The sequence below is a fragment of the Paroedura picta genome, chromosome 9 (assembly GCF_049243985.1).
Source record: "Paroedura picta isolate Pp20150507F chromosome 9, Ppicta_v3.0, whole genome shotgun sequence".
NCBI classification, from domain to species: domain Eukaryota; kingdom Metazoa; phylum Chordata; class Lepidosauria; order Squamata; family Gekkonidae; genus Paroedura; species Paroedura picta.
Genome location: NC_135377.1, coordinates 64,870,305 through 64,883,196, shown reverse-complemented (window position 1 = coordinate 64,883,196; position 12,892 = coordinate 64,870,305). Strand labels below are relative to the sequence as shown.

At 44.6% G+C, this 12,892-nt stretch overlaps 1 protein-coding gene across 3 annotated transcripts in view; it reads left to right on the top strand.

Annotated features, from left to right (window-relative positions):
• F13A1 (coagulation factor XIII A chain) overlaps nucleotides 1–12,334 on the top strand; it is a 96,132-nt gene extending 83,798 nt beyond the window's left edge. For all 3 annotated transcript variants that reach the window (XM_077353123.1, XM_077353121.1, XM_077353122.1), the window contains exons 14-15: nucleotides 5,609–5,745; nucleotides 9,886–12,334. In XM_077353123.1, the coding sequence (XP_077209238.1) occupies nucleotides 5,609–5,745; nucleotides 9,886–10,033 (285 nt within the window). In that variant the 3' untranslated portion in view covers nucleotides 10,034–12,334. The remainder of the gene's footprint in view (nucleotides 1–5,608; nucleotides 5,746–9,885) is intronic.
• Nucleotides 12,335–12,892: the final 558 nt, after the last annotated feature.

The following is a 12,892-nucleotide window of genomic DNA, read 5'->3' as shown; positions in this document are numbered from 1 at the left end:
CATATCTCCCTGAAGATTTAAACTGCAGGTTTTTATGGAGGACATAAACTGGTATGATATTGAATCGACCACTAGAGGGGGCAAAATGTGTGCAGAACAGAAAGATAAGTCTTGGAGAAAGAGGAATTTGCAAGAGAGGAAAATGAGAATGTGGAAAAGCCCACTGTTCTCCCGCATGGTTGGATCTGGATTAAATTTTTCCAACAGCAAGTAGAACTTTCCTACTCCCTCCCCGCTGCAGCACACTGATCTTTGCAACTTGCTGTTCCTGAGTGATAAGAGACCTTGAAAACTGATGTGGGGAGGGATCTAGCCCACACGGAACAATATATAAAGCTAAACGAACCGTTCACTGGGTACTTAATGGTACGAAAATCCCTATTGATTTACCTGTTTTTACAAGGGGAAAAAAGTGAAAAAAATATTTCTACATCCCATGGCCTTTCCCAGTCATGTCAGGTTTTCTCCCACAGGGGTAAAAAAAAAAAAAAAAGGAAAGGTGAATCTGCAGAAACTCTCCCACAGTCTGGATCTAACAGACTGGATGATGAAATTTTGTATGAATGACTCTGCTGCTTTTGCCTCATGTGTAATGCCTCTCACTGAACTGTCCCCATAATACATGAGCTGATCTGCACTGTGGCATGTTTGCAAAATATATATTAGTCAGTAACTTGGAGCATGAGTGACGTGTGTGACGCTGGGATGGAGAGTGGGACTGAATGAGGGTTTAGAAGACACTTATTGACCTCTCATTCCCTCCAGTGCCCCTGTGTACAGCCTGCAGGGACTTGACTTACTAACAGGGATGGAGCTCTGTCTTGGGGATTCCTTTGGTACAGGTATTATGACCAATATCAACAGAATCCATGTCCAAAATAGCCATACACATATGATGCCATTGTTTTGGAACTAGCCAGCTTGTTGTTGTTGTTCAGTCTCACCAAATTAATTAATTAATTAATTGTTAATTAATTAATTAATTAGATTTCTTACCCGCTGCTCCCACAAGGCTCGCGGCGGGTTACAGTACGTGCTTAAAACCCCCATAAAAACCATCCCCTAAAAGCACAACAACACAATAACCAGTAACAGATAAAAATTCCCCTTCCGCATCCCATGTGGCTGATGTCCATGCAGTACCCTTGATCTCAAGCACAGGTTTTTGGCATGGTCAAAAGAAACTAACCCCTTTTCCACCAGCAGAAAAATTAGCTGCATCTTTCCTGTTGTGTGTTGGCTGGTAAACCATTGATATAAGACTTTGTTTTCTCCCCGTTTCTTCTTTTTATCATCATCAGCCCATGAATGAAAAGAAAATGATACCTGCTGCAGCTGGGAAAGTACTTTTAGAAAGACCTCCCCCCCAAAAAAAAGTTTTTTCAGCAGAGTATAATGTATGTCTGATTATATGAAAAGGAAAAGACATTTGGATACCGTCAATATTTCTTGATTGTTTCTGGCATCAAGTGCAGCTTAGTACAAAACCACAAATTCTGATGTACTCACTAGTCAAATTTTATTCTCACTAGCTTGGCTGTGTGTCCATCTCAGTGCTATAACTTTCCGCAGATCAGTTTCCCTTTGGGTTCAGCTGGGAGCAGGAGATCCCTCTTTTTTAAAAAAGGGGACCTAGATGAGAGAAATAAAAGATTTAATATAATTCATAAACTCTAACAAGCACAGGCTGAATTGGTTCATTCTCATGTGTTAAGATAAATGTGACATACCACAGATGTTGCCATGAATTATGCATTCTGTGCCACAGTAGGGTATTTCTTTCCTTTCCTTTCCTTTTTAAAGTGCTAATTCTCTGTGCCCTTATCAGACAAAAGACACAGTCAGATCCCCAAGAGGCTTGGGCAGGGTGAAGACCAAGAGCATTATCCAGGACCTAAGTTCAGTAGCATTCTCCCCTTTCCTCTCTATACAATTGGCATTTCATAAAATCTTTAGTTAATAAATAGATAAGGAAGGGGGTGGGAGGGCTTCATATTGACTTTGAGTGGGCCCAGGATGCAGGAAGAAAGTCGCTTTTAATGTCCTTGGGACTACTTCTGCAGCTGTGATTTGCCGGCGCATTCTCATCACATTGCATTCTGAATGCAGACCCCGAGTTTGCGCCTGGCATTCTGCATTTGTGTTTTTCATTGTCACTGGCCAGGACTCCATTCATGATATGTCTCTTGCACTTCCTTTGCGAAAGTGGGCATTCCACCTCTCGCCCTGCTTCCCCAGCCTTTTTGTTGTTGTTGTTCTGAGCATGCACAATAACTCAATCAAATCCAAACATAATCAAAGCAAAAATGCTTTCCCCTTTTCCCACCTGCATTTCAAGGAGGGCTGCTGGGGATGGGGTGGGAGACTCAAACACAGAAGCTTCAAATATCTGTCTGCCTGGGCAAGTGTAGCCAGATGCTGGAATACATCCCCCTCCCCCCCTGGCTTGTTCTCATGTCTCCTGGCCACTGGTGTTGACGCCAGGGGAAAGGGCAGGCAGGAGCCCGGGGCTCAGATGAGGGCAGTGACAGGCAGCAGAATTTAGTGGTGCACCTTGTCCCTCAGTGCAGCTCTTGGGCTGCAGCTCATCACTTGGATCAGGTGAGTAGGGGAGAAAAGTGAACATGGTGGCAATCATGTGCTCGTGCTATAACACAATCAAAATAAAGGGAAAATTTAAAATGCACCCCGCTATCCCTCAATTCCCATTGCACTCAAATCACCCAAGCAAGGGGTGGGGGGTTCTTGAATTGATGTGCAATCACTCACTATGCTTGCAGAAACACAAAACATGTTGGCTACTGTTACCCAAATGTTTTCCTAAAAGAAATTTACAAAGTACCCCATTGCCCTTTAAATCATAAGGGGCATTTAGTTGATGGAGGGGGAGGCAGGGGGTGTGTGGAAACTTTTGACTTTCTGAAGTGTCCCCAGAAAGCCAACTGAAATATGCCAATTGAGCGCATCCTTGGTTGTGCGGAACATGTGCTCTGCTGGTCCATTGATGGATAGGTAGAAGGTGAGGTGATGTGCCGGATGAGCCTCTCCTCAAGGAACTCCTTGAACTCCAGCAAGGTGAACTGAGTCAGAAACAATAGTGTCCAGCAACCTGTGAGTTGCAAAAAGGCATCGTAGAGCCAAGATGACCACAGTAGAGGTCATTGCAGACAAGAGAACCATCTCCAGCCACTAAGAAAACAAATCCACAGCTACTATGAGTGTGTGTCCCCACAAGGGGCTTGCAAAGTCACTGTGCAGCCCGGACCAGGAGTTCTTAGCTGAATCTACACAGGTCTACATGGGAGCTTAGGGCAGTTCTGGTCATGGACAGGATCAGGGTGAAGAACTCTGGCCCCACACTTCCTTAGTGTTGCAGATGGCACTCAATACAGAGACAGCCTCAGCCAATGCCACCTTGAAGTTTGGATTTTGCATGGTGACCAGGCAGCACTGGCTGGGCTCATCTTTGAGGCCACAGACGAGGCGATCCCGGATCACTTCTTCCATATCTGAGAACTCGCAGAACTGGGCTGTGCTGCACAAGGCCATGACGAACTCTGCAATGGTCTCTCTCTCGTTTTGGGCGTGCTTGTAGAAGGCGTGGTGGCTGGTGATGATCCCAGGCTTTGGGCTGAAGTAGTCCCAGGATCCCGTTGAAGCTGGTTTCCTCCATGCTGGTGGAGGGATGAGGTCTTGGGCAAGTTCAAAAGTGGCCATGCCACACATGCTGAGGAAGGTGCCGCGCTGGATCTCGGGATCGGTGATTGCGTTGGCTGTGAAGTAGCATCATAGACACCAGACGTAGGCGTCCCACTGGGCTGGGATCAAAGGGTTTGAGTTGGTTCGTGGTGGCCAAGTCTTCTGAGTGACTAAGCCCACTCTCCAGTCAGCGGTTCGTCCCTTCCCCAGAGTTCGGGAGCGGAACACAAGAATGATTTGTTTCTGAAACTTTTGTCCCCTGCCCAATAGCAAACTATGTATCTTAACAAAAAAAAAAATCCTCCAGCAACTGTTACAGTATGCTAAAAAAAAACTCCCATCTTCTAATTAAGGGTATAGCAGTTTGCTTTCCACTGATAGCCAAATGCATCATGAGTCAGAGGAGTCCTGTTAATAATGATTAATATGTGTTTTATATTTAGGAATACCCAAAGTCATCTGAATATTTGCATACATTAGCACAGCAGATGCCAGGAAAGATCTCCCGTCTCTCTTTTCCATCGCATCTCTGTAGGAAATCTCTCTGATGGTTTGACACCTTCGGCTGGCCAGGGCTCCCCATTCCGTTCCTGGTCTCCTTTGCAGAAACCCCACCCTCTCCGTAGCCGATAGATATCTAGCAATCAAGATCTTTATCTGAATCATTTATTGATTGATTTTTAAATAGTCACTTTTCCATACTTTTAATTCCAGTATTGTAATTGTTTACACTGCAATTGTTTACAATGACTGATAATAAGATTGGTAAAACAGGTTTTTAAAAAATCCAAGCAAGCTAAAGCAGTAAATAAAAAGGAGCATAAAATATAATCAGACAGTGCAATAGATACCATGTAAGTGTGTGTTATTTATAGGGTTGCCAGCTCTGGGTTAGGAAAACCTGGAGACTTTGGGGGTGGAGCCTGCAGAGGGCGGGGTTTGGTGATGGAGGGAATTCGGTGGGGTATAATGCCATACAGCCCAACTTCTAAGTGGCCGTTTTCTCCAGGGGAATCGATCTCTGTTGCCTGGAGAGGAGCTGTAATTCTGGGAAATCCCCAGGTCCCACCTGGAGCCTGGCATCCCTGGCTATTTCCACCTCATGGCATCCCATCATTTACAGCCTACTAAGATAGTAAATGCAGTAATTATTAAAAAAAAAACATTCTGCCCTAAAGAATTTCCCTCCCCAGTCCCCGCAATGGCTTTAACAACATCAGCAAAAGCTACAAAAATAGAAAGAACGAAAAGCGTTGTTGTTGTTGTTGTTGTTGTTAGGTGCGAAGTCGTTTCTGACCCATCTCGACCCCATGGTCAGTGATCCTCCAGGCCTTCCTGTCCTCTACCATTCCCCGGAGTCCATTTAAGTTTGCAAAGAAAAGCCTAGGCATATACAAATATTCTGTTTCAGTGCACCTGAAAGCACTCGTTGAACTTCTGTAAAGCTGGCACCCCCACATTCATTCATTCATTCATTCATTCATTCATTCATTCATTCATTCATCTTATGGTGTGTGTGGTCTAGCCAGGAGATCCCAAGGGTTGACTAGCAACCAGGCAAAGGACATTCAGAGGTGTTTTTTTTCATTTCCTGCCTTTGCATCTTGACCCCTTGGAGAAACTACCATCAAAAGTTTTGGAGGTATTGCATCAAAATACTAGCCAGAAGCCAGGCTAGCCCTGCTTGGCTTCAAGATTTGATGGGATTGGCCTTGCCTGGCCTATCCATGACAAGGCAGCATTCCACAGGTGAGATACCACCACCCAACAAGCCCTGGTCCTGGTAGCCACCTGCCTTGCTCTAGGAGATGGAGGTATACTGTGCGAGGCTTGAGATTTTAAATGATGTGGAAGGGGCTGTCTTTCAGGCACCTCAGTTTCCTTATTTTGATCTTCCTTCTTCCCGCAGGTTCCTGGTGAGAAGGTAGTTGGCAAGGAAATGACGGTGATAGTGGAATTCACCAACCCGCTGAGTCGGGGGCTCACGGATGTGTTGGTACGACTGGATGGGCCTGGCGTCCTGCGTCCCACCTCAAGGAAGTTTGGGTAAGAATGTGCCTCATGGCGGAAGGGTAACTCCGGATGCTCAGTATCTGCATTTGGAGGTGGTTTTGCCATTGCCTGCCTCTGTGTCATGACCCCTGGTGTTCCTTGGAGGAACTGCTCCCCAAATCCCTGGAGGTCTCCCATCTGAACACTAGCCAAGGTCGGTCCTGCTTAGCTTTTGAGATCGGGCTTTACAGAGACAGATAGTGATGAGATACTGATACTGCTATATTATAGAGGCTAACAAACTAAGCTGTGGATTTATTATCCACAGTACACAGTTTAAGCATCGCTTTCGCCCTGATCTCTTAGGACAAACCAATAACGTTTTAACAGGTTCAGCAATCTCTGCAGCATTACTGACCTGCCTTAGAGAGTGGCTGGGAGTATTACAAATAATGCACACACATTATTTTTTTTGACAATTCAAAAGATCTTCAATCAATACCTATTATTATTATTGGGGCTGCTGTGGTTAATTATTGTTATTTTAATGAAATCATAGGAAGGTCTCTCTTATTTTCCCTCATGAATGGAAGTCTTGCCCAGTTCTTGATTCTTTACCAGCATTTGGTGGGTGGCAGAAGATGATTTTACTACAGATGGAACTCTGACAGTAACAGTTTCAGTGCACCCTTGGCTGGATAATACAGACATCCCTTGAGCTCTGTAGACCAATCACTGCATTAGTTTTTCTCAACTTTTTTACTGCTGAGAAACCCCTGAAACACTCTTCAGGCTTTGAGAAACCTCATAGAATCATAGAATCATAGAGTTGAAAGGGGCCATACAGGCCATCTAGTCCAACCCCCTGCTCCACGCAGGAACAGCCCAAAGCATCCTAAAGCATCCAAGAAAAGTGTGTATCCAACCTTTGCTTGAAGACTGCCAGTGAGGGGGAGCTCACCACCTCCTTAGGCAGCCTATTCCAGAAGTGACATGATCCTGATTCTATTCTATGATTCTAAATCTGGTCATCTGTGTGGCCTCTTCCATTCTGCTAAGCCACTGCTTATGCAAGTTCCCCATTCCTGATTCATGTGTGCTCAAGAGTGAGTAGGGTCTCTCCTTTGAACTAAAAGGGAGCAGTGCAGCATAGGTGGAGAAATTCTGGGTGTTCATCACATGGAATGACACCACCAGAGCTAGAAACCACCCTTAAGAGCATTCCCAAAAGCTGAGATTCTTGGTTCCACACAATATGCATATTGCTGATCAAGTTATCAGGGCTTTGTAGAGGTGGCAAGTTACGTTCACAGAGAGGAAAACATAGCTGATTATTTAAATATTAATCCCATTTGCCTCTCTGTATTGAAGATGATAAATGACTGCTGTATGTTGATGGCTTAGCACATTACTGAGGATCATCCATCACTAAGGTTACTTCAGGCAAATAGAATTAGTGCAGTTTTATTCCATTAGTTTAAAAAAAAAACAACCTTTGAGATATATTCTGGAGAGGGTTCTTTTAAGGATCACTGGGCTGGATCCCACTGGAAATGTCCCTAGCAGTCTTCTATAACTTTCACATTTTAACTGTAAAAAGATGTTCCAGAAGGCCACTTTTTAAACCACCGTGACAAGGTATTCGCTTAGCAACATTCTGAGTGGTGGCTTCCTTTTTTTTTGCTTAGGGTCAATCCTAAAGAGGAATCCTTTCTAAAAATGGCTTCTAGCTAAGCAACAGTGCTGGCTTGTTTTGTTTTTAAGGTGCCAGTGTTTATATAGAAAGCTGCATCAATTCCCATCAATCCTCCCCCCCAAAAAAAGCCTTGGGGACACCATGAGAATAGATGCCCTGCTAGGCTATGCTCAGTGATATAAAAGATCTAAATGAGTAAGGCCTCTCTTGGCTGGGAAGAAACCCTATTTGTGATTAGAAGCCCATGACTATTGTGCAGAGGAAGCTTTCTCAACCAGGGTTTCATGGTGGCTCTGGAAGAGTTAATTAATTTTAATGTAGTTTAATGTGTTAAATGTTTATGAGATGCTGTGACCATAGATGGTCATGTCAACCTGCTTCCCCCTCCCAAAACAGCCAATGATGGTCCTGGAGGGGGTAGACATGTACAAAGCTATGCTTCCCAACCATATTCTGCATGATCACATCACTCCTGGTGTTTCTCAAAGCCTGAAGAATGTTTCAGGGGTTTCTCAGCGGTAAAAACGTTGAGAAAGGCTGATGTAGAGATTGGTCTAGAGAGCTCACCCCTGTGAATTTGACAAGTTTATGTGACCCAGTTTCTACTTGAAAATGTCAAAAAGCTCACCATGGGCTTTTACCTATGAAAAGGCACCTCCATACCCACCACAGCTAAGCTGCAGCTTGATCCAGCAGCTTTTGAGTAGTGGCATCCTTCCATCCATTTGGATCCTTGCAAGGGAGGAGCACAGAGTGATTCCAACTACTCATTTTAGGTGTTACCTTCAGTTATAGTTGTCCCAGACTCTGTAGCCGGCTGTCTATTGAAAAGAATGGGGTCCATAGTGCATGGTCATGGAAACTCACCTATTTCAGAGCACAACAAAACAGAGCACCTTTGTCAAATGTGTTTGAAATTTGGGGAGACTTGAGAGGAGAGGGTCGACTTCTTTCTTGACAGATTTGGTGGTGCTATGTTTAGCGACAGGCCTCTTGTGGCGCAGAGTGGTAAGGCAGCTGTCTGAAAGCTTTGCCCATGAGGCTGGGAGTTCAATCCCAGCAGCCGGCTCAAGGTCGACTCAGCCTTCCATCCTTCCGAGGTCGGTAAAATGAGTACCCAGCTTGCTGGGGGGTAAACGGTAATGACTGGGGAAGGCACTGGCAAACCACCCCGTATTGAGTCTGCCAAGAAAACGCTAGAGGGCGTCACCCCAAGGGTCAGACATGACCCGGTGCTTGCACAGGGGATACCTTTACCTTTACCTTTATGTTTAGCGACTCCTGTCCCAGACCCTGGAATTGGTTGTCCATTGAAAAGAATGATGTCTGGAGGAGACGTACTCAAAGAAATGACCAGTCTGCCCATTGTCAAAAGGAGCCATTGAATATAATGGAGGTCAGGAATACCAGTTGTCTTGCATGGGCTCCATTGACATACATTAAAGGACAAAAAAGTTGCAGTTAAAATGTGCAAGGGATTTGGGGGAGTCAGTGACAGCCCTCAGGGTGGCATGGTGGCCCCTGTGACAGACTGACTACTTTAGGACTGGAGTGACAGCTCCCCAAGTAGAATGACAGCAAGTTCTCAAGAAATACAATCTTTCCTCTTCTCTCAAGACCGCTTGAATTTTAAGCAAATTCAGCAAAGGGGCTCCATTTTATCAGCACAGCAGACTCCTTTTCAATGGACAGCTAGTTCAGGGACTGGGGCAACAGTAATTTAAGATAATGCCAAAGGTGATTGGCTGGAAGCACTTCATGCTCCTTCCTCAAGGTCTCAGTTGGTTGAAAGGATGACAATGTCAGTGGAATCAAACAATACCACAACAAGCACATGCAGGGTTTGTGGTGGTTGTTTCATTTTACTTAGAGGAAGAGCTGGGTTTTTGTACTCTGTTTTTCAATACCCAAAGGAATCTGAAAGTGCCTTCCCTTCCTCTCCCCACAACAGATACCCTGTAAAGCAGATAGGGCTGAGAGAGCACTGAGAGAACGGTCACTGGCCCAAGGTCACCCAGCTGGTGGCATGTGGAGAAGGAATTGGAAATCAAAACCAGTTCTCCAGATTAGAGGCTGCTAATTGATAATATCACTCTGGGATACAATTGTAATAACCAAAACCCACTAATTTTTGTGTATCTCTTTGGTTTAGGAATTCTGTTGTGCACCCCCCAGGTGTCATGTGAAAGTTTGATTAGAGGTCAGGCCCGGCCTGGCCATATGCCATCTACTAGTGTGTTCCCTGGGGCAGGACAACAGACATTACAGCCATAGTCATTTCCGTTTCGGGAGCACCCCAGTAGCTTTGTTTCCACATCAATAAATGGTTGATAATCAGGAATCCTCTAGCAGTGTTCTGGTAAAAGCCCAATTTGGGGTGGGAGATTTCTTTTTAAAAGATAGATAATCCTTTCCCTCGCCAACATGCCTGCTCATGTATTTGACTGAGATTTATGGCCCATCTGCCACTATATTCTCACTGTTTTTTATCACTGCAGAAAGCTCTCAAAGAATTCAACCTTGACCTGGGAAGAAAAATGTATTCCAAAGCGGGCCGGCCTCCGAAAGCTGATTGCAAGCTTGAATTGTGATGCCATACGACACGTCTACGGTGAACTGGACATTGATATTCAAAGTGCTGCATAAAAAGATTTTCTTCCCTGCTCTTTCATTTTGTTTCTCCCCAGTATTTCAGAAAATTCATTACAAAACAGTATTCTTTCAAGGGTATGTGTACATATTCCATATATGGACCTGATTTTGCTTCTTGTTCAGAAGGTGCCCTATAGTATTTTCAAATCACCCTTTATAACCCTCAAATGTCAATAAAATAAAAGCATTGAATAATACTCTGGGAAATTTTCCTGCACAAGCCTTTGTTGGAAGAAAACAGACCCAGAGCACAGAAAAACAATTATATGCTTCTGGTCAGGCTTTTGCAAGAGAACTTCTCAAGATGTGGTTCCCAACCTCCAGGTGGGGCCTGGAGAACTCCAGGTATTACAACTGATCTCTGAATGATAGATACATGTTCACCTGGAGAATATGGTTCCTTTGTAGGATAGACTTTGTGGTATTGTACCCAGTTGAGGTCCCTTCCCCTGCCCAAACCCTGCCTTTCCCTGGCCCCACCTCCAAGATCTCCAGTTATTTCTTAACCCAGATTTGGTAATGCTATCACAATGTATTGCAGCTGTATTTTGGAAGTTTGGTGTTAAGGGTTTGCATGGCAATTGCTATTTCATTATTCAACATTGCCTGTGGATCCAGCATTGAACTGACTTGTCATATTATCATATCCAATCAAGGGAAAGTAATCCAGGCCTAATACTTTTTTTAAAATGAAGGAAGTAAGCTCCAGCTGCAATGAACAACATTTTAAAAGAATGAACCAAGAAGGTACTTGTCATGGAATAAGATGCAAATAAGGGTTTGGTACCACAGTCTTACACATTCTATTTTCTTCTGTACGGTGTATAACCATATGGCAGGGGTGGCCAAACTGTGGCTCTCCAGATGTCCACAGACTACAATTCCCATGAGCCCCTATCAGGATGGGCATTATAGTTCATGGACATCCAGAGAGCCACAGTTTGACCACCCTTGCCATATAGATACACGTGACTCTTTTAGAACAGAATCTTGATCAGGTTCTCTGGAGAGGTGGCCAAAACAATGCCTGAATAAATAAATAAAATGGTGTCTGCAGTGGAGAAGACACCTTAAGATGAATTGGAGCGTAGGGAGAAAAGCAATGGGACATCATATGAATCATGCTAATATGCAACTCGTTTTCCTGGACATCTGTTTGGAGAAAATGAAGGTGACCACCTTAGCCTGTATCCCATCCTACAGGACCATTTGACATCCCTCAGAAGGCCAAGTTGGTCTAGAGCAGGGGTAATCAAACTGCGGCCCTCCAGAAGTCCATGGACTACAATTCCAATGAGCCCCTGCCAGCTCATGGGAATTGTAGTCCATGGACATTTGGAGGGCCGTAGTTTGACTACCCCTGCTCTAGAGTCTCCAAGTAGTGAGCCCCCTGCTCTAAAACATGGGTAGGACACATTGAGATTATGGCTCACCATCTGTTGCTCACAAATGTTTACATGTCATGAATGTTGTCCCTGCGAGAGCATCAGCCAGTCGTAATGCAGTGGAAAGGAGGAAACAGTGGTCTGGAAAAACCTGGTTCCAATAGAATGGCTGTTGTTAATCTGTTGCAACAGAAACAAAAAGAAGAGTCTGATAGTGCCTTAATGACAAACACATTTATTGCAGCATAAGCTCTAGTGGGCTTAGGACAAGGTTAGGAATGGGACTGAAGACTAGGAAAGCTTGTGTTTCAAAACCTTTCATTAGCTTATAACAGCCTTTCTTGACTTTTTTACTGTTGAGGAACCCCTGAAATGTTCTTCAGGCTTTGAGAAACCCCAGAAGTGGTGTGATCATGCAGAATATGGTTGGGAAGCATAGCTGTGTCCATGCCCACCTGGGGTCCTTCCCCTTCCCACCCCCCTCCAGGCCCATCATCGCCATCTGGGGGGGAGGGGGGAGGTCGACATGACCCTAGTTGAGAAAGCCTGGTTTATCAGTTAACAAGAATCTCTTCTTTTGCATTTAAAGATGATGTATGTCCAAAAACATAGAAGAACCCCTAGGGATTCCAGCTCCATTTGCAGAGAGAGGTGGGCTGAACTGTACTCGAGTACTCGGTATAGCAGGTCATCGTGCTGGGTAACTTGGTTTCCAGCTCATTAAACTACTCTTTCCAGATAGTATTCTAACTAAACTGTGTACTCATTCGGTTTGCATGCATGTTCAGATCTACGCCACTGTAAAGCAATGCATTATCTGCCTTTCACTTCTGTCAGAAAAGCTGCCATCTGTGGCTCTCAGAATCTTACTTATATGAAACAAAGTTAATCCAATAAAACAACAGCTTTACCCAGCTGTGTGATTCACTTTGGTCAGAGAAGGTAACTAGGCGTTACAGTGTTTCTGGGTCTGCCCTGAGCCCTGTTAACCCAATGCACACTGGAAGTTCTTGTCTCAATCTGGATCAGAACCATGGGGAGAGGGGACTTGAGCCTCCCCAACACCCTTTCCCCAAACTGAAACAGTTCTGCGGAGCCATTAGTTGCCCTGTTGGGTAAGCTTACATGTAGACATACATTTCACCAAATAGTGATTCGCTGGAGTTGGTTTAGATCAGGATGGTGGTGTGGATGGGAACGTTTAAGACCCCTCTCCTTGTGTTTCATGGTCCCAAACTAAATCAGGCCTTCATTCGCCTAAGACTCCTTGACAGTCATTCTCAACCAGGGCTACTAGCAACCCCAAGGTTATATATTTAAAATGTAACTAACCTAGGGAAGATTCAGGAGGACAGAGTGGCTTTCTACTCATTTGTCTGGTCTGTGATGTCCTTGTTGAATTCACACACAGTGGAAAATAATGGTAAGGAAGATCTGCATCTGCTGCAGTCCCTCATTGGCTCCTCCC